Genomic DNA, 23,987 nt, shown 5'->3' with positions numbered 1-23,987 from the left:
GTCAAAGATACTTTCCTGTATTTTCTACAGCATAGGCTTAGCTTGACGGGGCCAGGTATATAAACGGCATTTCTTATTTTTGTTTTGTTTTATTTGTCCAAGAGAGCGACGCCATTCCGCGATCGATTAGCCAGTGGACTAGTAGCAGCAGGAGTGACGCTGTCTCAGCAGTCCAGGCTGGACTCTGTGGGGCTCGTTGGACTCGCAGGCTCCGAGTGACCCATTACGCACAAACGAGGCTCATTCCTGATCGAAAGCCATTGTTTCACTGCTTAAATTTTGGTTGAACATAAAGTAGAGATAAGTATGCAACTAGTGTAAAATAACATGGCACTGTTGGTTGGTTTCCTCCTGTCCATTTTTTTGAGTCATCAGCTGCCGTTTCTGAGAAAAAATAAATGAATATCTGAATGCCAAAAAATGAATACCTACCCAGCAATGTATTTTCCAATTAGTTGAATATTTGGGTCCAGCCCTAGTGTATGTTGTTGTATCATAAAGCTGCTCAGATATTTGATAAAGTGCAGGTAAAGTTGCAAGCAAAAGGTGTCAATCTAAACAATGTCAACACATACTGTGTAGACAGGAAGCTAGAAAACAAAGAACAGGGCCATTTGTTGTTCCCGAAACATACACAAGGAAATAGTTTACCCACACGTTAAACCCAAGGATGCAAAATACACCTAATTTCCGTCAAACTCTTCTCTGTATCATCCCATGACACTGAATATTTGAGGCCCATGGAACTGAAAAAAAAACACTCGCGTACACACTAATAACAATCACACAGTGCTGTCTTCCTCCTCCTCTTCTGGCTCTGCAGATCCACCAGATTAATAATGGATCACATCAGTGCTCATGACTTCATGAGACTCATGATCGCTTACCACTGAAAAAAATACAAACACAACTTGTGTAATGACGCATTCAATCGCATACCTGCTGGTGCAGCGTGTACACACACACACACACACACACACACACACACACTCATAGACACAATCATGTACACACACATAAAACAATGCTCCCCTTTGTGTTGCTCTCTAAGTAGCAGTTCAGTGATCTCCAGAGGCACATGATAGCACGAGTCCAGTGTTGAAAAGCAGATGTTACCGTCCGTGTTCTGACTCAGACTTCAGACTGAGCTCTCAACACCGTACTTTCATTATGAAATAACTACCTCTACAAATGTAAGCTTTCAGGTGTTATATTGCCTGTGGCGGCCATATTGGATGCGTCCAACCACAACGGACAACAACATTGATAGTAGTGTTTCTAAACATACAGCCAGAACTGAATGGAAATCGTTCTGTACTGTCTGATTATGTGTATAGTTGTCTGCTTAGCTGATCAATTAACACAGTATATGTTCGGAACAGTAGCTGCATAAAAGCGTTATGTTCCATTTTTATATTATATTTGAAGGGCACTGTAGAACTGAGAGGAACTGCAAAGCTGGGTGATAATTTCATAAAGGTATGTCATAACGAGCAAACCCTTTCACAGTACCCATGATCATTCAATCCATTAATATGAAAACATGGATTTATAAGGCTTGCATTTTCTTAGCCCTGCTACTAGTTGTTCTTCAAGAAATTTAGTGCAGGTGCAACTGCATAAAAAGTCAGTCAGTCAAATAGATTTGGGGACAAAGTTCTGTTGTCCCTACAGTGAGAGCAACGTTCACTCGGCACGGACCTTCTGTTGTCGACGTTCAGAGCAGGACGCAGAGGACACCACCCAATCACCTCCACCCCTGAATAAAGGATAGTCCTCTTTCTCCCCTTTCTCATCAGTGGCCCTGTGGGTGTGAGTGGAGGTGCGGGGGGGGGGGGGGGGGTGAGGCGGTGGGGGGGGGGGAGGGGGTGGGGGGGGGGGGGGGGGTTATAGCCTGAGGATATCAAGACATCATCTTTTCCATGATTCCTCTGCTGAGGTGTGAAACAGCGTAAGAGAAAGGAATGGTCGTCCCCCCCTGAGGCTAATGGAGCACAAAGTGGACCTGAGCTATAAATGCTGATGCAATCAAAGGATGCCAATAACCTGTGAAATGCAAACTGTTCCTATGGATGACAATGGAGCGGGAGGGACATGAGGACATTGATGGAAGCAAGACACGGGGTTTCCTAAATGCAGAGGTTCTGCATCCTGTTTTGTTTTTATCGGTTCATCACATCATTTCTCAAATCCCAGCTGTGTTGGATGTTCGACAACACTTTGTGAATGATGCAACTCTTCCTCGCTGGCTGAAATACTGGCCAGTAGAGGAAACATACATGCGACTGAATAATGTATGCGGCGGATCAGCTATCGGGAGACTCGGCAGCTCTAACTCAGATAATTAATCATCCCCACATCATACTCATAACAATACAGCCAATACTGGATGAGATCTTATCTGACAGTGCTGTCCATTCAAAAATGGATAACTTTTCACACCTGAAATGTACTATGCCTGAGGCCATGTGGTGGCCTTGCCTCTATATTGCAACTTATAACTACTCTATATTTTATTGGGAGATTTCAGGCCATTTTTGCCAACAATACAACTCACAGTGACTATCTTCAACCTGAGCAGCAGGTGGAGACACTCTTGCTAACTTAGAACAGATTCAAACGTGAAGACACAATAGAGCAACATTAGGTCATCCCAAGATTCATGAGTGAAGTTGGTGCTTTTCCCCATCAGTCAGCCTTTTTTATGAAACAAGTTTTATGATCTTACTTGCAGCTTGAAAACCCTAAAAACACACAAGGAATGTAAGACTCTTCCAAGAGAAGCTCATTTGGCTGATAAGGTGGTGGAGTTACATCTCATCATTCAATATCAGTTTTGAACCCACAACACTTTTGAGCCAAGAGTCAAGATTATTGTTGGATAAAAGTCAAGTTGAGCAACAGAATTTAGTGCTCCGCTCAAACGTTTACCAGCAACCTTTTGTAAGGAATGTTTTCTTGCATATTACTCAAGGCACAAGTTAATGTAATGAATCCATCAACACACCCTGCATATCAACTTTGACCATTCCCTTTGTTTCTTACTTAGCGAGCTGTCCACTTGAGATTGGATCACCTCACGCATGTTAATGCCAGGTGTGAAGCGGGCCAATAATATTGAAAAAAATGGAAAAATGTGGTTGGTTATCGATACCAAAGCTCAGGTATGGTAATGGGAAAGATATCAAAACCAATGTTCAAGCAATAGCCAGTTGTACCCATAACTCATCTTCATAACAAAAAAAAGATAAATGTCATTTTCATCAATAAAAAAAATCATTAATCCCCGTGAATTTCGGCACGCTGTGTAAATGGGGTCTAAAACTCACACTCTTTGGACATTCCCACTCCGAAGCACTTCTGCAGGCGGCAGTACTGGCAGCGGTTCCTCGTCACCTTGTTGATAATGCAGTTCTTGTCCCGGTGACACGTGTACACCATGTTCTTCTGGATGCTTCGGCGGAAAAAACCCTGAGGAAACAGACAGGGGGAGGGGGGGTGTTCATGAAAAGAAGACTCTCACAACGTTAACCTAATTTTTCTCTCTAATCTCCCGCAGCCGCATATTTTCTAAAACATCCACACAGCTCCATTGAAATTCTCCTGCCACAGGATCTCATGATGTCACGACAGCCTGTATAACAATGCGCTGGATGTTTTGTCTTTTCCGTTGTCATTAAGGCTGAGAGAAAAGAGAGCCGGCGTGTCCCTTCTGGGGAGCTCTGAGGAGCTTCAAATGCTGGATTTAACCTCAGAAACAGAGCACTTGTGGGAACAGAGAGTGAAGAACCTCAGGGTAACAGTGAGGCTGTTGATGCTGTTATGGAAGAATAACCGAGGACTTTGGTTCAGCTGTGGGCGGGGAGCTCCACGTCTGAAGGTGACATTGAGCTTCTGTGGAAGACCAAAGACACTTTTTCTCTCAAAAGAATGCTTTCATTGTAATCCAGTAGAACAGCAGTTAAGTGATATGTCTTAATTGGGCTCATTCAATGTTTTAGTGTCCAAAGAGATATAAGTAAATACGTTTAAATCCCACGTAGCTGTTGTGATAGTGTGATAGAGCTGTGGTGAGAGGAAGGATCTTTACAGTTTCACTCCTCCATAGCCATGAATGACAAGAACATTTGAATAATGTAGCCATGATAATTTCATTTCTAACACTGGTTAATACAAATAACCTGAACAGAGGAATGAATGTCCTTGAATTTTATAAAAGTTCAGTTGCGGTGATGATGTAAAGTCTACTTATGAGGCCTAAAAGACGTGTGTAAAAAGGCTGGCACACAAAACCCACGGGACACACGTTTACAAAGGGTTTAATTAAGTAACCACTTTCCAATTAGTCAAGTGATTAAACTGGTTTTCATGTCTAAAAGCAAAACTGGGAATTTCCGTGTTTATTTAGAGTTGTATGGAGAAGCTTAAAGGCGTAAATATAAAACACTGTAATTTAAACAGTCATTGCAACTTATTGGCCTTTCCTTTTTATATTTTACTATGTGAAGTATATTCTGGCCTTTTGATCGCCACAAGAGGACCCTGCTTACTGCAGCATGTTGTGAATTTTGTCAAGCTTTAGAAACTTTTAAGGGATGAAAATGATTCATATTTTTATGTAAATGGAACAGTGTTGGTATTATATTGGACACAACATTTCAGTAGCTTATTGTCACGTCTACCTCAGGTTCCGTTATAATATTTGTCTGACCAAAGGAGGTTAATTCGAGCTTGAGAATATCTTTCAATCAACATGATGCCGTCCATCAAAAAGGCCGACACAGCATGCACACACTTTTTAAAATCATTCTAGCTGTTTTGCTTGTGTGATGCCAGAAATGACCCTTGATTAAAAGCAAATTTAAACATTTTGTGTGCGACACGGAGAGCAATAAAACATATACAATGTGGATCCTCCTTGAAAGTCCTACACAGAAGCAGAGCTCTACTACATTTGTTTCCAAGGAAAGTGACAGAAAGCAGAAGAGCATCTATAGGAAGCGGGGGTCGTCACAGATCTTTTTTTTTTTTCCCCTCTCAATATTAATTTTCCGTTGCTCTGGGGTCTTTTGCAATGACCGTCTATCATCCAGGCCCTTATGCACATGTTTACAGGCGTTTTTTTGCCTGAGGAGCTATGTTCTTCGTAAGGAAGAGGGGGTGGGGTGGGGTGGGGGGGGGTTAAAATTCCATTTACCATAGCCGCCTGTGACGGATGGGACCTTGCCTTTTCATTAGCGAAGCAGGATGCATGATGGGTAACAGATTAGATCACAGGACTGAAACGGCTGACACTGTAGCCCATCTCGCCTCGGCCTCGAGCATCCGTCAACCTCCGGACCGCACCCCCCGGTAGCACCGATGCTAACCAAAAGCAGCCAGTCACGTGTCGGTGTTGATGACACGTGATCGGTCCGAGGTCACCTCCCCTCAGCTAGTATTATTCATTTTCTTAATAGATGCCTTTATCCTGGCTGATGTAAGCCAAGTGTGTTCGCAGACATTACCTGCGGGGTCTGATGGATGACCATAGAAGCGGCCTGCGTCACCATCAGCTGCCATATAAGTGTGTTCAGGTTGGGTGCAGAACCCAAGGCTACTCAGGTACTTATGTCATTCAAAGCTGAGAGCATGCAGGTCACTTAGCCTTGGAAATCTACGTGTGTGTGTGTGTGTGTGTGTGTGTGTGTGTGTGTGTGTGATAAGTGCTGTACAGTGTGCTGGGGGTTTTACTGGGAGCTGGAGCTGCTGCGGTTTGTGTGTTGTGCACTTGCTGCAGACTGCTTCCCCAAGACAGATTTGCATTTTGTGAGCTTCAGCTGTTTGGGGACGGTTTGTTGGCAGTTCAATGCCTGAGCTGCGATGCATCTCATTTAAACTTTCCTCCTCCACATTATTGATACATCACATCAAATATATACACTGATGGGGAGAGCAACAAACATTTTCTGGCCTGACAAAAGTCATAGATTGTCTACTCTTACAAGAAATCTACACGACCAAATCCCAAACTATCAGCTCAACTAGATACCAGTCACGTTAAGTGACATCATTATTTAGTCATTTGGGTGAACTTGCTTTAATTAATATTATTTAATAATATATTTAATATTTAATTTAACTAATCAACCAAGGACCAAATGACTGTAATATGAAATGTGTCGCTTGTAGTGACAATCCCACAGAGAATTATCAACACATTTATATTAGAGGGTGACATTCGATCAAAACTCAAATAATCAACAGCCTCATACTGGTTTTCTTTAAGCAATAACACACCGTATGACTGTACGCAGAGCCAGTATGCACCAGTATAGCACTGTCTCAATTATGTTACTGATTTATTAACACAACATTCTGCATTGACGCACACAAAGTCAGAGGCTTTTGGTTTGTTTCCATGAATCTGTTTTGGTCCTTCGCCAAGATCAGGTCATTGTGGGTTAATACGTTTATCCGAATGTGCCTCAGCTCATTTGACTCCAACTCTGCCGCTGACTAATCATCTTCTCTTAGATTCAGGACAAGTTATCTTGCTAAAAGACTAAAGCTAACAGGTGGTATGCTAGCAAAAAGCCAGCCTCCTTACTGGCCAATAATCCATGAAATGGGCAAATAAAGACACGGCATTGTTCTTAAGGTACTCCTTAGAAAATAAAAGGCTAAAACAATACACAATTTAATATACGTCTCACTGCAGCTCCATGCACACACGACTTGTGGAAAAAATCCAAAGACGGACCTGCCATGCCTGGTTACGGTTGGCAATCTATTGTGGTTTAAGGGAGGGGGTTAACCAAATGATAAATGAAGAGTCAAAGTCATGATGTCACGTCTGGGCAGGACTTTGTTCCACTGGCTTCTGTAACTCAATGCAATCTGTCGCTCGCTGTGTGTTCCTGAGGTTTACTTTCCATGACAAATCAGCACATACGATTAGAAAGCGACACTGACAATTTACCGACGTAGCAGCGTGGTTACGAACATCATCGCAACTTGGTTTCGTTTACATCTTTAAAAAGTCTGTTTGGCTCCATGTTTAAAATCTCAGGACTAACAAGGATGGGGATGTAATATTCACAAGACGAGCCATCTTTATATATATATATATATATATATATATATATATAAACTATACATAGTATACAGTAGGCTGTAATTGTGTGTATAATACATGTGTTGCCGCGACTCAGAGCACTTCATCTCTACAAGCCTCTAGGGAATCACCAGTGTCTGATATGACACGGCGACTCACACAATCATCACATCTGCTCCTTTGCCTTGATTATTTTTTTCACTTTGTCTTATTTTTTGCTCATCTGTATTTCCTCTTTTGTCCTTTCCTCCATGTCTTCTGTCTTCCTCTTCTCCTTTCACTCCTCCCCTCCGCCACAGGACACCAGTGTTGACCTGAGACTGTAGACCACTCTGATATTTGCCAGCGCGTGTCCTGCGGGTTTACTCATTTGAAGCTTATAAATGTGCAACCAAAGGACACCCTTGAGCTGAATGTTGTACAAAGGTATTTACCCAGGTAGAGGGGGGTGGGTGGGTGCTGCTGGGCTAAATAAATGATAGGATCAGAGGTTTCAGCTGTGGGGACACGCTGAGAATGAATCACACCCCGAACACAAGGATGCAGAGGAGGGCAGAGCCGCTAAACTCAGTTTATCTGTCTGCAGCATAAAGCTTTTCAACTCTTTTATTTCTTCCAAGTTATCTTAAAAGTTTTGTTTTAAAGCAGCTGAATAGTTTTAGAGCCAACGCTTCTTTTGAACAAGATTTGTCGTCCAATATGACGCTAAAATTATCCCCAGACCCCAAGGATAAGAAAAGCAATCAAATGTCTTCATGCATATGTGAAATCAAATTGAGAGGCACTAGCTTCCCGTACACAAGTAGTTTTAACTGAACTCTGACAATTGAACTGTATTGTATTTACCATACGTTCATTTCATATGTGGAAGATAAGGCGCTGGTAAAAATGGGTCCTGTAAAATTTCTATGTAAAAAATCTATGACAAAAAGACAAATCAAATCAAAAGACACAGGCACTGCAATACAGTTCAGCAGCATCACAAACAGCTGCATCAACACCTCTCCAAAACAGTTCCAACAAGATTTATTGCAGGACTGTTTTATTGGACTGACTCAGTTTTAGATCTTTCAAATCTTGTTGCATCAATCCAAATATTTGTATTATCTGCGCCAAGAGGATCGTACGATCAGTCGCGTGTGTCTGTGAGTGAGTGTGCATCCATGTGTCTGTCCACGGCTAATATCGCATTCTGGTGCTGCAAACTGCATATTATTTTGGGTGCCCGGTTATGGCTGCATGTTAAAGGACCTCTTGTGGTTACGGTGACACTTTCTCAAAACACCTTTTACTGGCTATCTTATACTGCCATTGTCTCTCTGCTGACTCCTCACTCACTGCTCTTAACCGGCCCCCAGCCGGTAGGGGCCGCCAGTAATAACACAACTGAGTGGACTCTTGAACACCACATCCACTACTCCGGCCCGTTGGGGGGATAATAGTTTGCAGTGTATAACCTCTCGGTCGCTGCTGTGCGGCTCACTTTTATTGATTTGGACGGTGTGTTTGGCTAACCGCTAATAGCTAACGGGACTACCAGTACACACACTGCTGTACCTCGCCACAGCTCAGCCGCTAATAAACGGGCAAACAGTCAGTTTTTCGAATAAATATCTTTATGACCAAAACTAACAATATAAATAATATCACACAATATCAAACAGATGTTTACTGAACAATTCTATTTGAGGCTTTCTGGAAAGTTCATTGTGTTTACATTTATACTAATCTTTGCTCTTCATACCACAACTCTCTCCGCTCTGTTCTGTAGATAAGGTCATGTTGAGATGTAATGTCGGAGCATCAGGGGACATGGGTCCAGCCACCTGGGAGACGAGGCCACTTCCCCCTGGACTGATAAACTGCACCTTAACCGAGATCATTATCCAACATCTTGTTATCTTAATGGGCCAGGGATAGGGTGTCAGAGCGATGGCCCCGCCATCTTAGGCCTTCTCATTTACAGATTAAAAAACGAAAGTGCCGCCCATTCATTATTTAGCTACAATCCAACCCCCCGTCCACCTGGCCTCCTCCTCTTTCTCCCCCCCTTCTCCCTCCCTCCTCTCTCTCTCTCTCTCTCTCTGTCTCTGTTCTTCCCATCGACTGGCTGTCCGGCTCTTTGGACTCGGCCACGGTGCTTTGTGTTGCCTGAGCATTCAGTACAGCCGAGGGGAGAGAGGCAGAGCGGCGGATTAGCTTTCGCTCTTAATCGTGTCGACATCTTATCACTGCCGTGGAAAGTGGAGAGGACACTGGAGACCCTGGGGGGTTCCAGAAAAATGAGGAGGAGAGGTAGAGTGGAGAGTCGGAAGAGGGAGAAGGGGGGGGGGGGGGGAGGATATTTATCCAGTTTATCCAGTCCAGGCTATTACTTACACCTGCAGTGCACTGGAAAGAGACGACAGAGTTCAGGAAGAGGACTTGGCTTGTAGGACAAGTGGGCGCGTTAGACAAGTTAAAGAAGCAGGACAACGAGTAAAGCAGGTTTCCTAAAATGTTCCTGTCCCATTGTCACCGACTGGATGTCTAAAGAGAACTCACATTTTTGTCATTATAATGTCAAAGATGCACAATAAAGGCTTGAATACAAAAAAAGAAGAAAAAAGACCTGAACATTAATTTAACCAAAACAAATAATGAAAGAAAACAAAAAAAGGATATATATGTGGAAAATGCAAAAACATCAAAGGTTGCATATGTCTGACACAGATTTTGTTTTTCAATATTTTGTTTGAATTTTTCAAATGTAACAACCCTCAGGTTGTGTTATTCTGTCAGTGTCATTGAGCATTTGTATTATTCACCATTTTATATTATTGTAAGGGAAGAGGACACACCGTGCTTGCAAAAGGTTCGGTTCTTTAGTTCTGTGTTATTGAAAAATTTAAACTTTGACTGAAAATTTTCAACTAAAGCATGTCCTGTGGAGGTATCACAGAAGACAAAAAATGCTCGCCACAGATCCAGCTCAGGGACACCGAGATGAATGGGCTGAAAGCAGCAAAGAGACTGCATGAATTTTCTCTGGACACGCTTTATATTTCACAAACAAAAACTGTATGCCAATAGAATCATTTGAGAGTCGTGAGCACAGATAGTTAGTTGCCAAGGTGAGGGAGCAGTTTTAGCATTAGAGCGGACAAATAGCAAGAGCAGGATAAGAACGATAACACATGCGTTTCCCTTTAATTCCAAGATTCTCTTGAGTCATTCGCTTATAACATTTTAAGAAAGCCACATTCCTCCAGTAAACACGTCAAAACCTGAGAATATGTGCTAAGTGGGGTTTTTGTTAGGGGGGGGACACAAAATGGGGAGAACAGTGTTGTTGTGGTTCACCTGCCATATCAACTGAAGAAACGGAACAACGGGACAAAAAAAGCAACCCGGGCCGCACAAAGACCTGCATTGTTACCGTGGCAAACGTGAAACCTCAACAGATAAGGCACAAACAGAGCAGCAGTCAACAGCTACAACAAGGAAAACAAGAGACCGCTCTCTCAGACCCCCACTCTTCTGTTCTGTTCCTCCCCCTTTCCACACCAACCCCCCCCTCCCTTTCCCGAAACCCAATCAGTGCTTATCTATCCATCCGAGCACCTGAAGTGCACAGATGGACCAGGAGATACAGTACAGATTGAAAGGCGAATCAGGGGAAAGTAAAAACAGAGGAAGAGAACAAGAGCAGGAAGAAAAAGGAGCGATCGCTAGTGAGAGGCCTGAACAGAGGAGCTGTGTGACTCACCCAACCGGCTCTGAATAGCTGCAGAGACAGAGAACCGGAGACCGAGCGAGAGGCATAAAAAAAAAGACAACGGGGAGAATGAGGTTTCAGATCACCCGGTCCTCCACAGACGCCCCACTGTGGCCCTATTCTTCAGGTTGCCGCTCACCATTCAGCGCTCGTCTTTCGGCCCTGGGACCTGGCGGGGGCCCCCGGAGTGATCAGGAGCCATCTTTAAGCTCTCTCACCCTCCGACGGGAGGCCTCCATGCTGCTCGCTTACACATTAACACACACCGCACAGAGTCGGACCTGTTGCTGACCTGTCCCACCCAGCACAGCCAGGGACTCGCAGTAGCTCGTTTCCAAAGTAAGGACATTTTGTCAGGCCTACTTCAGGGTGTTAGTTTAAGGATTTGGTTGAGGGTTAACGGATACATCAAGTGTAACAAGTAACAAATGTGTATGGAGAAGGGTTGACATGAAGTTGCCATGATGCAAACAGAGTAACAGGAGACAGATGAGCTCATGTTTGTACATGATGTGTCAGTCCAACCCTGGCCCCTAAAAATGACATTCCCATTATCAATTTTGTTGAAATGTGTTTCTGCCGAGATTACAATCGTAATTTTAAACACGTGTTTCAGAGTTGACAGTTGAAAAAAAAGAAGATACATGGTACGGTTTAGTAAAACATAAAATAACTCAATCTTGACTTTGTTTCACACGGGACATGAACAGTGTCCCGTGTTTGTTTCACCTGGTTATCCGCCCTGATCTCCTCTGAAAGTGTGCTTATGCTATAATTAAAAACGTATTTGTAATACGTCAAAACCAAATGCAATCAGTGAGCTTCAGACGTATTGTTAGGCAATTATGTTGAATAGAACCAGGCTGGCTGTTTCCCCCTGCTTCCAGTCTTTCTGCTAAGCTAGGCTAACAACATCCTGACAATACAATTCAAACTATTATAATAAAAAACTCACTTTGACTTATGCTCGAACTGTAGTTTCCTGTATATGATGGAATTACGTCCTGAGATGCATCTTTTCTACATTAGACCAACAATCCAACAAGTTATGTTTTACAATAAAATCTCCACACGGTACCTTTAATAACAAACTTAGATTTCATTGATGGTCTTCTATGTCTGTTTTAGCAGGCGAGGGCTAATTGTCCTGACAAACAGTAGAAAGAATTAATTCCTCAAACAGCAAATCACCCTCAGTATCACCAGTTGAGCAACAGATTGCACTGCAGGGAGAGGAGAAGGATGTCGTGGCGTAACACTCATATCTATTTCCCGTCACACCTCCGCGGCGCTGACCCTGTTTGATTTTCTCTCTCTATTAACGCTCTGGCCTCTTTTATGTTGTACACTGTTGACAAATCACATTATGGAGTGTGTGTTAGCACCGGGGGGAGCTGTATAGATTATGGTGACAGGCAGAACGCAGGCAGAGAAAAGGGCCCAGCAGATCCATGTCCTCTTTTTTCGCTCTCTATCTCTGCAGTAAACTGTCAACTCAACTGGGCTCTTCATCATCGCCGTCCTGCAATAGCAGCGGACAGCGGGGAGTAAATAAAGAAAAAGCACATGGGAGGTGGGTGCTGCTGGTGTATGAAGATGGGGGTTTAAAGGGGGAAAACAGGACGGATAACTAAGAGCAACACAAACAAATATTTCAGCTTTTCTTTTAATGTAAGTGACAAATGAATGTGCATTTTGCTAACGATTATATACATATTTAAACTAAACCCAGGGCCGAATACATCTCATAGCAAATATGTGAGTGCACATCCCGAAATCTGTGTTTCCACAGTAGCAGAAATATGCATATGCATTCTTGTTACCAGATTTAAAAACTCCTGCATAATGCATCGTTACACCAAAGAGGGTGTATTTTTAGTCGTGTTTGTGTGTTTGTCTGTTAGTCAGCAGGATGTCTCAAAACCAGTGTGCAAAATACTGTCTGACAATCCATGCTGTGAACTTCCAAAACCGAGAGGACCTACTCAACAACACATTACCATCACAAAATTATTTATTCCATACTCAGCGAAAGAATAAGAAATGTTATTTAGAACTTTTTGTAAGTCTGAAAGTCACGTTCAGTTTTGCAAAGACTTCCCCGAACCTGCAATTCTCAACACCAGAACCAAACTTATTTTTTTGCCACTAAGACAAATTTTCTCTTAATCTATTTTAAAGATTCGTCGTTTAATCTAAAACGATTAATTTTCCACCCAATGAATCGAAATGACCATTTCATTTTAAGTTTATTTTATTTTAAACACAACACAGTAAACGTTGACTCTGCTAGTAATAGCATTCATAACCTTATTGATTAGTGGCGTAATGGTTTTTTGCAATATTTCCAACAGGTTACTGCGCTCTTTAAAACTCTTTCCTTTACTCACTGCACAACCTTGTTAAAAAACCACAAGTCATCTCCCAGCAAAATGAAGACTGTCCTAACAATACACACACCAGTCTAATATATTTGGCTTCTGACTCGACATTTAATCAAATAGGCTTAGTGCTGCCGCTGCTCGGCAGTAAAGGCGAAAGCTGTGGGGGCCCACAGCGGTCTGGGGAATAAAGTAAATTATAAAAAGAAATACTTGAGCCGCACAAATACGCAGTGATACTTAAAGATTGTGGAGGCAGAAGCACCCTCAATGCCTGCACATGGACCTGTTTATGTGTACTGGATTTAAAGCTCAATGAGGCTTTTTAAATAAGGCGAAGCTAAACTGCTTAAATGCATTACTTCGCCGATATTTCTAATTTGCACAACCGTGCTTTCATTCATGCTTCACAATCACTGGCTATCAGCTGACTTGTATCGCCCAATCATATTCTTGCAGATGTACAGCGAATCCATTTTAATCTGACACTTGTCACTATTACTTTGTTAAGTAGGATTAGTTCTTCCAGACGAATCACTCATTTAATAAGCAGAGCCTTTATGAACCAAATTCAACCGTATAACCGATGCAGGATAATTACACTTGTAGAAAGACAGACGTCAACATTGGGGACATTCAGTTATTTGCTTTCTTGTGGTCGTTACTCCTATTTATTATCATTAGGTACAGAGCTATTAGCCTAGCTTACCAAAAAGACTGTTGCCTTTAACAAGTAAGCGTGTCCCGGAAACAATGAAACATTCTATTAAATAAAATATGGTTTGTTAAGAAATCCGATTTGGTAGGTGAATCTTAGTGAGTTTATACTAAACCTGACCCTGCCTTTTGGTTTTAGTTGGAAAAAACAGAGAGCAGAGAGTTCAGATGGAGGAGTGTTTCTTTTCCAATGTGAGCATTCTGAATTGTGTTTCATTCAAAGAGGTTATGGTCTCCCGCTTGTCAAACCAGTTCCATCAAACTAATCCCGCTGTGTCAACGCCTCGGGACCCACCAAGTAAAAGAGAGAGGGGGGAGGAGTGTTCACGGCTCAAAGTTTTGTCCTCGTTCCTAAAGGCCTGTCAGCGCTGACGACACGCGTATACAGATTCAAGCCTCCTTTTCTTTCTGGACGTTTCAGGGCTTATGCAAAGCAATGTTAAGATGTCATTTTGTAAAGTGCTCTGCACACATTCTATCCTCTAAGCTTTCCTCTAGTGGTATCTAGTCCTACAGATAGCTCCCTGTTTTTACAGTCCAGTTTTTTAGAGATCCATCTCTGAGAGTCCTATCTTCATTCCTCCATTGTATTCAGACATTAGTATTTCAGCACTGTTCTGACATAGACTATGCAACATTAGTTTTATTTTTTGTCATTAGGGCAGCAGGTGTCCATTGTTTGTTATGGCTTTATTCCAGGGGTGTCAGACATGCGGCCCGAGGGCCAGTACTGGCCCGCCAAAAAGTCCAATCCGGCCCCCTAAATGACTTTGAAAAGTGTGAAAATTACAGAGATGTCATCAATTTAAATTCATTTCTCAATAAATTGCAAGTGTTTCCAAGAAAAATGGACCATTTACTATTTCTTCAAGGAAGTAAATGGGAAGCCTGTGTTCACAGCACCTTTCAGTGCTCCCGGTTCGGCCCACTTGAGATAAAATTGAGATGTGGCCCCGTGAACTCAAATGAGTTTGACCCCTGCTTTATTGGAATTAGACAGGGCCGCTACAGGAAGAGCCACAATGCCCACAATTTATTTTGGCATCCAAAATTCATAAGCTGTAATGGCGCAGCTCAAGCCATTTTAAATAATGTGCTACAGAACACAGAAGTGCTGTGGTCGCCTTGTGTCTGGAAGGCCCTAAAGTCCGAGATTCATGGGAGACCAATATGTCAAATTGCCAGCACCTTTAGGGAACAAAGTGTGTGTCAGAAAAGGGCTTTAAAAATTCCAACAGACCTTACTGTGTTTTCATCAGAGCAACTTTCTCGCAAAGAAATAATCCCTATGAAATCTGTTTACAGTCCGTTCTCTGGAAAGAGATGTTGCTCTGGAATTAGAAATGTCTGCAACAGCCCTTTAAGTTTCCTCTACCGTGAGAAATTCGGATGGACTTGATTAGGAGTGAAACATTAGCTGCAGGAAATGATGCCAAAATATGAGGCTTTACAGGAAGACAGATATCTGATAGCCAGCAGTTCCTCATGCTTGGAAAGCCAAATATAACCAGGTATTTAATTTTTCCTTCTTGTGTACGTCAGCTCAATGAACAGGAGAGGAAGAAAAGTAATCATGCTCAAATAAAGTTGCAGAAACGTTGATCAGATTGCCTCTTGGGTCTGCGATGTTCCCACGGTGCCTGGGACATTTTGTGGAGTTTTCAGAAGGACAGTAATAACAGGAAGTGTAGGGGTGACTGAATGTGAAGGCTGCCATGACTTTGGAGGATTTCTTGACTTTGGGTCAACACGGATGAAACTGTCATCTGTTGCATATGCATGTGCTTCTGGAGGCCCATATGCCTGCACCCCGTTTTAACAATTCAAATCAGCTCTGTCCACACAGCAGATCTGTCAAGGCCACACACACTCAACTCAGTCATGCTAGAATAATCACACACTCCTAAAAGTTCCACTACCACTGTACCTATTGTGTTACAGTAATGTTGTTTTTCCTCTTGCTCTTTGTGCAATGGGCATCCTGCTAGAATAGTAAATGGATTGACAGAAAATGAAAAAAAAGTCCTTTATTATCTAATAATAGATTCCAGATTCTCAAATGGGAAGCTTTGCTGCTTTTCTCTGTTTTTAACAATTGCAAATTGCTATTATTTTATATGTTAAGGGATTATTAAATAAATGAGGATTTGTTCAATAAAATACAATATAAAATACAAAGAAACTCAACTAGTTCTAGCGTTTCTCGTAACCTTATTAATTAGCTTACTTTGGTAACCTACCAACGTCTGAGTGGACCCTTGAAGTTCACATTAATGATTAGATACAGGGCTGGGACTGGCCTTCTGTGCACTGTGAAATCAATTTTATTATTGCTACATATGCATGCATGTGAATGTTTTTGTTTTTTTGAAGTGCTTCACATATAGATATCCTACAAAGCACACACACACACACACACACACACACACACACACTTTGTGTCTTTGAGTCTATTTGTGGCTCTAATTGGCACATTCACTGGGCAGTAAAAGGCTCTTCTTGCTGGCTAAAAGCCTACAGCTGTACAGCATGCTTGGTTGCATCTACCGAATAGAAGGGGCTCGCCCCTTGCACTGCAGACAACAATGCCTTCGCCATGGAGACAGAAATACAACACAGTGGAAAAAAAACAAACTATAATCCGCTGCTTAATCCTCTTGAGTCAGGATGTCACAATAATCAAGGCCATTCTGCCATGAAGTGAACTATTTTTACATCAGCGGTCTGGAGTGAGAGGATGGATGGAATGAAACCATATTGGCTGCATTCTCAGGAGCACTCTAACGGGGATTTCACTTTATCCACCAGCTGCATCCGTCATTAGGGAAGCACAATCTGCACTTAGGGTGCTCAGTCCCAGTTTGTTGTGCCCAAACTAAACTGTTGTGTACATACTTCATGAACAGCACTGATATCTTTTTTTTTAATAGTAAGTTTTCCTTAAAGGTGCAATGTGTAAGATCTGGCTATCTGCTCCAAACAAATAAGGGGCAGCATTTCACCTCTACTTCTTGGTCCATACAATCTAAATTTACAGTTATCAGTTATTTAAAAGGGAAAAAAAAAGCTAAATAGTAACTAACAGCAAGGCAAGAATGTGTAAAAAAAAATGACCAAACTGCTGAAGCTCAAAACAACACTGCTATGTTATGAAGTTCACGCGTGGCGTCGGCCTATTTAGCCATTTTTGTGTTTACCGTGCCACTAACCGGGGGCTGTACAGGCTGTGTACGCTGTCATAGTTTGTTTATTGGATTATATCCAACATGGCAGAAAGTCCTCCCCACCACCAGGAGAGTATGTTGCGGAGAGCATGTAGCAGCTCTAGGAGCCTTACTTACAGTTAGCTGTAGAAACTCGAATCCAGCCTGCGCTGGATCAGCAAACTTTCTGTTGCTCCCGTTTACACAGGTTCGATCCAGCGCCAGCTGAATGCTAACGCTGGTTGCTACGGCTAACCACTAACTGAAGGTCCGCCTCCAGGCTGAAATAGTCTCCTGGTGGCGGAGAAGATGAAGGAAAAATACAGGTTGTTTTCTTGTTTCTGCCACTTTTGATTAAATCCAAACTATGAACACAGCCCCTGTCCTTAAACGTGATAGACAACCCGTCTGGGCAGCTCTACTTATTTGTCCTCTCATGCTGGACTGAAGGCAGACTGGACGCTACAGTCTCTCACTATCGCCTCTCGAGGTACACGTGGTATTAAAAGACAGGACATGTCAGGGCTAGCTGGTTAGCATGCTCATTTCATTATAAATCTGTGCAACACAACACATACACTGTAACGTCCTCACATTCTGTTGATAATGTCAGTTCATTTTTTTGAACCTTTTAAACTAAAATCACGGTCAGATCTTACACATTGCACCTTTTTAAACAGAGGCCAGAGCAGCGAGGTCAGAGGTCATGACAGGCCCTTCAGGACGAGGCTTATATCGGCGCATAAGCGGCATGGGAGCCCGCGGAGAACTTAGTTTGACCCAGAGCCTAGTGAGTGAGCTGATCACCACCTCCCTCTGGGCCAAAAACTCCAAAGGATTCCTGGCATACCACTGCTTCAATTACAGAGGCTGGAAGGAGAGAGAGGACGTCGCAGCGCAGTCTGGCTGCATGGGAGAAAACAGCATCGCCTGGGAAGGAATCACACAGGCTGTCTGCGAGGAGGACACGTGCATTTCTCCAGGAGATGTCACTGTAATGTATTACTGCTCCCAATAAGTAATGTAAAGCTGTACTTTTTTCAGCAGTTTTACGTAACGTTGCAGACTTAATAAATAATGTTTTTTTAGGTACAGCAGCCTTTTCACTGACTAGGCTCCTGAACACTGTTTGTATATGTGTCTACGTGCATACGGGCGTGAGCGGTTACCTAGCAACAGTGAGAGATGGACAGACAAGTGCTGGCAGAGCAGATGTTGGAAGGAATTTCCAAAAGTAGAACATTTGAAAATGGCAGACTGAGACAGAAGAGGTACTGTCATGTCCCAAATTACAAAAAAAAAAAAAATTTCCCCACCTACCTCTATAGTGGTTTTAATCCCGCATTTATTTTTTGCTTTTGCTGTATTCGTAAAGGTGTTCTGCAGCTAAAACAATGCGGCAAAGAATTAATTCTGCGGCGCTGAAGGCATTAAAAGAATAAGCCGGCACAAATGAAAACCAAACATATCGAGATGACTAATTCCTTCCAGAGGTATGTGAGGAACTGACTCTTTTCATCACTCTCATTATGATACAGACTGATGGTAACTCAAACAAATGTAAAGCTATTTGTTTAACAATTTTATATTAATTATATTATATACAACGGATACTTATGTAATACAGCCATTTACACTACTGATTTATCAGCCAATATTATCATTTTTTACATAAACATTTAACATTTTTGATGATGATCCCTTGAATTTGGTTATTTAAGGCTGATGGTGCTCAAGATGCATACTCAGCAGTTTGTTCGACAACATTTGACAAAACAACCCCCAATCAAGGTCCACTTACTAGCCTTTCCTGGCGCTTTTGATTGTATGAAATGGGAGTTCAGTAGCTGTTTTGAGTTCATAAAGAAACCTTGGAAACAAAGCTCTTTGTCACACTGAGACACTTCACTCTCACTTCAGTGTTTATTAATAATAACTGCTCGGAGAGCAAATGCCCGCAGCGTCACACAGAGAGGAAAACACAGCATGTCACAGTGTGGGGAGGTACTGGAGTCCTACCTTGCAGCCCTCACAAGCGCTGACACCATAGTGGTATCCAGAGGACTTGTCCTCGCAGACGAAGCAGGGCTTGTAGATTCTAGGAGGGGGCAGCGGGGATGGCGGGCTGGGGACGAGCTCCTCAGAACTGGTGCTCTGCGTTTCAATGGCTGCGGGGAATGCAAACAAGAGAAGAAAGAAGATGAAGGTTTCAAATGGCTGAATGATTCATTTAGACACCTGGAACTAGAAAAGTATTCGTTGATGGTATTAGTTAATTCTCTAAATTCAGAAAACTCTTCTGTTGATTTTAGGAGGTTGAAAATCCAAAGTTTATAGCCATGTTGTTTCAACACCATTCAAACCTCTTGCAAACACACTAAACTAACATGCTTAACATCAGCATGTAGGCATTGCACATTTAACATTTAACCACTTAGTTGGGTTTAGAAAAAACATGTTTGGGCTTAGAATAAGTGCGTACACTAAGTACTAAATACTTAACACGTCACAATAACTCGCACATCGGTCTTAAAACCAGCCTCGCCAGAAAGCAGGTAGGAGACATTAAACTCTATTATTTATAGTAGATGTGCTTGTAATTTGGAGACACATAAAAAACTACTTGGAGAGTACTTGAAGATAGTGAAAATGTACCAGACTTTGAACCTATGCACAGACCGAACCGTTGTGTGTCCACATGCACACAGCCTATCTGCATAGAAAATGGAGAACAGTCTCTCCAGCATCTCTACTGATTAGATTACTTTCTTCCGTACTTCATCAGAGTAAACTCAATTACTGATGGTAAGGGACACGCTCTTATAATTACTGGACCCTCGTCCTTGCATGGAATTCCCTGGCGGTTTAATCTAATCTTCGGCTACATTCACCCTGTGTGACTTTTTTGCGCATGGTGAATTTGCAGCTTTGCATTCGGCAACTTCCAGTGGCTCCAGGGAAGACTTAACAAGTCTGCGGCACATCAGCACTGTACGTGAGAATGAATGTTACCCCTGTAATAAGGAATGGGAACGTAAGATGATCATCGAGGTTAATTAGAATGAGATGATTCATAAATCTATCGATTCTCGCTCTTATCTGGGTTTGAGGAACAGTTTGGGCAGCAAGGACAAGTCTCTGTGACTCGTTACGAAACTGTGAGAGCAGCAACTGCTTAAAAGTTCTGCAGAATCTTTAAGTAGACTTGCATAAAGCTGACATAATGGTGCTGCGTTGGGATTTTGAAAAGTTCGGCGGTCTGAATTTCAAGTGGTATTCATCTGAGAGTAAACAACTTCAGTCAGCCACGTTATTTCTCCATTCTTTAAACAACTCCAGAGCGACCTGGTTTCATTGACGAGGACAGACAGACAGACATTTGTTTTCATTGAAGTCGGGTCATCTCGTCGCTCCGAATGGTTTCCCTCTGTTGTTGGCAGAGAGCAGTCAGAAGCAGCTTGCACATAAAGCAGATGTATGGTGAGACACCGCGCTGGAGGCAAGCCAGTGGTCTGACACACAAAGCCATCTGATAGGGGAGAGAAGGGGGACTAGACGCTATGGCGTTTTGTGTCTATGCAAGCATTTAACTAATACAGCGTACAAGTTGGGCTGGGGTTTCAGTACTGATACCAAAACCTTTTCAAGACCTTTAAGGAAGAGAAACATGTTTTTTTATATAATGTGTTCGTACAACCAAAGGCCCTTTTTACACGTTTCATTTCAAATGTCTAGCATCATATCCGTACTTCATCCACAAGCTGAGTTCGTCCCTTTGCCTCCTCACTACAGCGAAGCCACACAGTAATATCTCTGTCCTGCATCAAACATGTAATAAGTGAAACATGGTTGTTCACCTGAGATGAGGATGAGGATGTATGACTACTGGAGCACAAACACAATGTGTATTAGCCTTCCCCAGGAGGCGCGGCGCACTTTAACATACATCTAGAGGAAAAATACTTTTGTTACTGATATGGCTTCGGCGCATTTGTGACGGCTGGGTAGTCCCACATTGAGGAGCGGCAGCGCCAACAATTCAGCCCCACTGCCTATTTGAAACTCATGGCTGCGTCCGGGAGGCGGTGTGACCACCTGCAGACAGATGGGACGCATAAACGTAGATTCATTACACCCCTCAGAGTGTGTGTATGTGTGTGTGTGTGTGTGTGTAAGGAGGGGGTGGTCAATGGGTACCTGTGTGGTGGCGTATAGGCCCTATCGGGTGCAGGGGAGCCTTTTTCTATTTTCTGCGTGATTAAACTTTGAGTCGACTTCCCTGCATGTTAACATACACAGAAAGCTCCATTAGAGGAATAAAGGCTGGTGACAGACAAGCGCACACGGCGAGTCTGGCTTAAGAGCAGCCAGAGAAAAATCTGTGGCTGCTGAACCCTTAGCCTCTGGCTGAACCTGCCGCCGGGGTCAAACAGGAAAGCACACACACCCTGCTGGAGGCTGCAGGCTGAATGAGGGGAAAGACGAGAGAAAACAGCCCCTCTAATTGGCCCGTCTACTGGGACGCAGCCTGCTGACACCGGGAGCTCCCAGATAAATACTGGCCTTTATGAGTATCAGCCATAGGGATGAGCTCGGAAAAGCACACAGCTGATGAAAGTACACGTGAAATGTAGTACTTTAAAAACTTTGCTTGCAAATTTAGAATTAGTTTTGACTGATAACATTTAGAAAGATGTGATAATCTCCTCGTGTCTTGATCTGATAAAGGCGCCGCGACTTCATCAGATCAAGACAATCATCTGCCGCGACTAGTGCCAGTTTCAAAATAAAAGTGATGCAATGTAACGCTTAAAAGAATAAATAACAATGTTCCACTGACAAATGTAAAGTTCATAATAAAATACAACTTTGTGTTTTTCTGTTAAAGACTTACTTGGTTGGATAGGATAGTGGCTAATGTTAGCTCAAGTTTAGTTATAATTGGCTGCGTAACTGACATTAAGGTGATCAGTTCACGGACTCTTCTCTACTTTGTAACTGTAATTGTAACTTCTGGCCACAGTCGTGGCAATTCAACAAAAAAATGTATCTAATTTTGGTTTATAACAACTTGTGTCTCATTTTGGCCAACAGCTAACTCTCTAATGCCAAGTTCAAACTAAACGACTTCAGCCATGATTTTCCACTCGCTAACAGAAATTGGAGCCCTCCCCCAACAAAAGCTCCAGATCAGAGGCAAATCGGTGCTTGCATATACTTTTCTCATACTCAGAAATTCTGACTTGCGTAGTATACATTCGGGCATTTCTCACATACGCGTAATCCACATACTATGCACTAGATACTCGATTTTACGTCAAACTTAGTATGAATAGTGTGCTAGTATGCAATTTCGAACACAGCCTCGGTCTGATATCTTCCAGACTTCTAAAGTTACAACCTGTCTGACCGTAACGTTTGTGTCTGATTTAAAAATATCCAAATGTTCCCAGATGTCATCAAAAAAAACTTTAGGGGAACAGCATTACAATTGCCAATAGTATTGGATGCCAATGGAAAATGAGGCCCAACTGGAAACAATTTTTGTAAATTGGCAAAAATGTGTGAGCAAGTTATTATTGTTTGCTTATGTACTGCCAATACTAGTCAATACCCCCCAATTATATATTAAATTATCGACACAGAGTGACCAAAATTGTAACTATTTGTTTTTGTGTTTAAAAATGTCTCTAAAAATATAGTTTATGATCAAATCTGTGGGCAGAATGGAGACACAAATCCAATGCAACAGAAAACAGTCATTACCGGTAAATTGTCTACAGGCTCTTGGCAACAACCGTCAAAAACTATACAGTGGGCGCCGCGGTCAGCTTGAAAAACCCGAACACTGACACTGGTCCAGCTCGAAATGAGCAGTGTGAGGCAGGATGTGAGGTTACATGTAGGTAATGAAGAAGTAATCTGCAGAGCTGCAGAGTCATCTATCCGCTCCGTGTCCTCTACGTCCTTATATCCAGTTCCCCCAGTCTGGAAACCAGTGACATGTAAAACTCTCCCCACATGGTCCACGGGACCAACAGATGGCAAAGAACCCGAAGCAAAGTCTGTCGCTGCACACGGGCAGTTTAACACAACGATGCCGCATTCAGAATTAGGACAAAGCTGCCTCTCTGCTGCAGATAATGGAAGGGAAAGGTGCACTTAAAAAAAAGCAGTGCTTAATTTTAGTTGTATAAAATAAAAATCAATTGAAAGGCAAGAACCATAAGTCAAAGTGATTGAATTAAACCTGACAAATGATAAAGGATCAGCAGAAACGAGGAGAGAGAAAGAAAAGAAGGGAAAGGAGGCAGGATAAAGAGAAAGAGAGGCATTTCCTGCAGCTCCTCGGGGTATTTGTGTATTTGGTTTGTGTTAAGGAGAAAGCTGTGGTGATTTGGGTGTGGAGTGGTGGGCAAAGCCTGGGAGGATTAGAGGAATATTACTCCCAGTCGGTGGATCCACCCCCCTACTCCTCCTCCTCTTCCCCCTTCACTCAGCTGACGCTCCGTCCAGTCTGAGAGTGTTTTCCTCCAGGTTGTCTCTGCAGGAGCGCCGAGCACATAGCTCACATACAGCGGGCCCAGTCAGAGGAAATGGTCAAAGTTCACCCAGAGTACACCAAATGAGAAGCAGCTTTGCTCCGCTCTCTGATGCGTTTTTACAGAGGGGGATATTTGGAAGAGCTTTAAACACTCAAGGAAAGGAAAATAACAATGAGGAACAAGTCATTTGACTTCATGTCTGGTGAGGAGAGGTGAGGATCTGCTTTTCATCAGGGCTTCGAAATCCACATTTGACAAAGGAAAAACTCCCAAATTTGACTTCATTTC

The 23,987-nt window shown here is 42.6% G+C and overlaps 1 protein-coding gene across 2 annotated transcripts in view; it reads right to left on the bottom strand.

Annotated features, from left to right (window-relative positions):
* The window catches only part of LOC116387116 (retinoic acid receptor beta), a 136,673-nt gene that overhangs the window by 35,110 nt on the left and 77,576 nt on the right, over positions 1-23,987 (bottom strand). For both annotated transcript variants that reach the window (XM_031853918.1, XM_031853920.1), the window contains 2 exons: positions 19,174-19,322; positions 3,330-3,471 (listed from right to left, as the gene is read on the bottom strand). In XM_031853918.1, the coding sequence (XP_031709778.1) occupies positions 3,330-3,471; positions 19,174-19,322 (291 nt within the window). The remainder of the gene's footprint in view (positions 1-3,329; positions 3,472-19,173; positions 19,323-23,987) is intronic.

This window comes from Anarrhichthys ocellatus, unplaced genomic scaffold (genome assembly GCF_004355925.1).
Source record: "Anarrhichthys ocellatus isolate YVR2014 unplaced genomic scaffold, GSC_Weel_1.0 scaffold14, whole genome shotgun sequence".
Classification (NCBI taxonomy): Eukaryota; Metazoa; Chordata; class Actinopteri; order Perciformes; family Anarhichadidae; genus Anarrhichthys; species Anarrhichthys ocellatus.
Note: the sequence above shows the minus strand (reverse complement) of the source record. Positions and strands in the feature narration are given on the sequence as shown.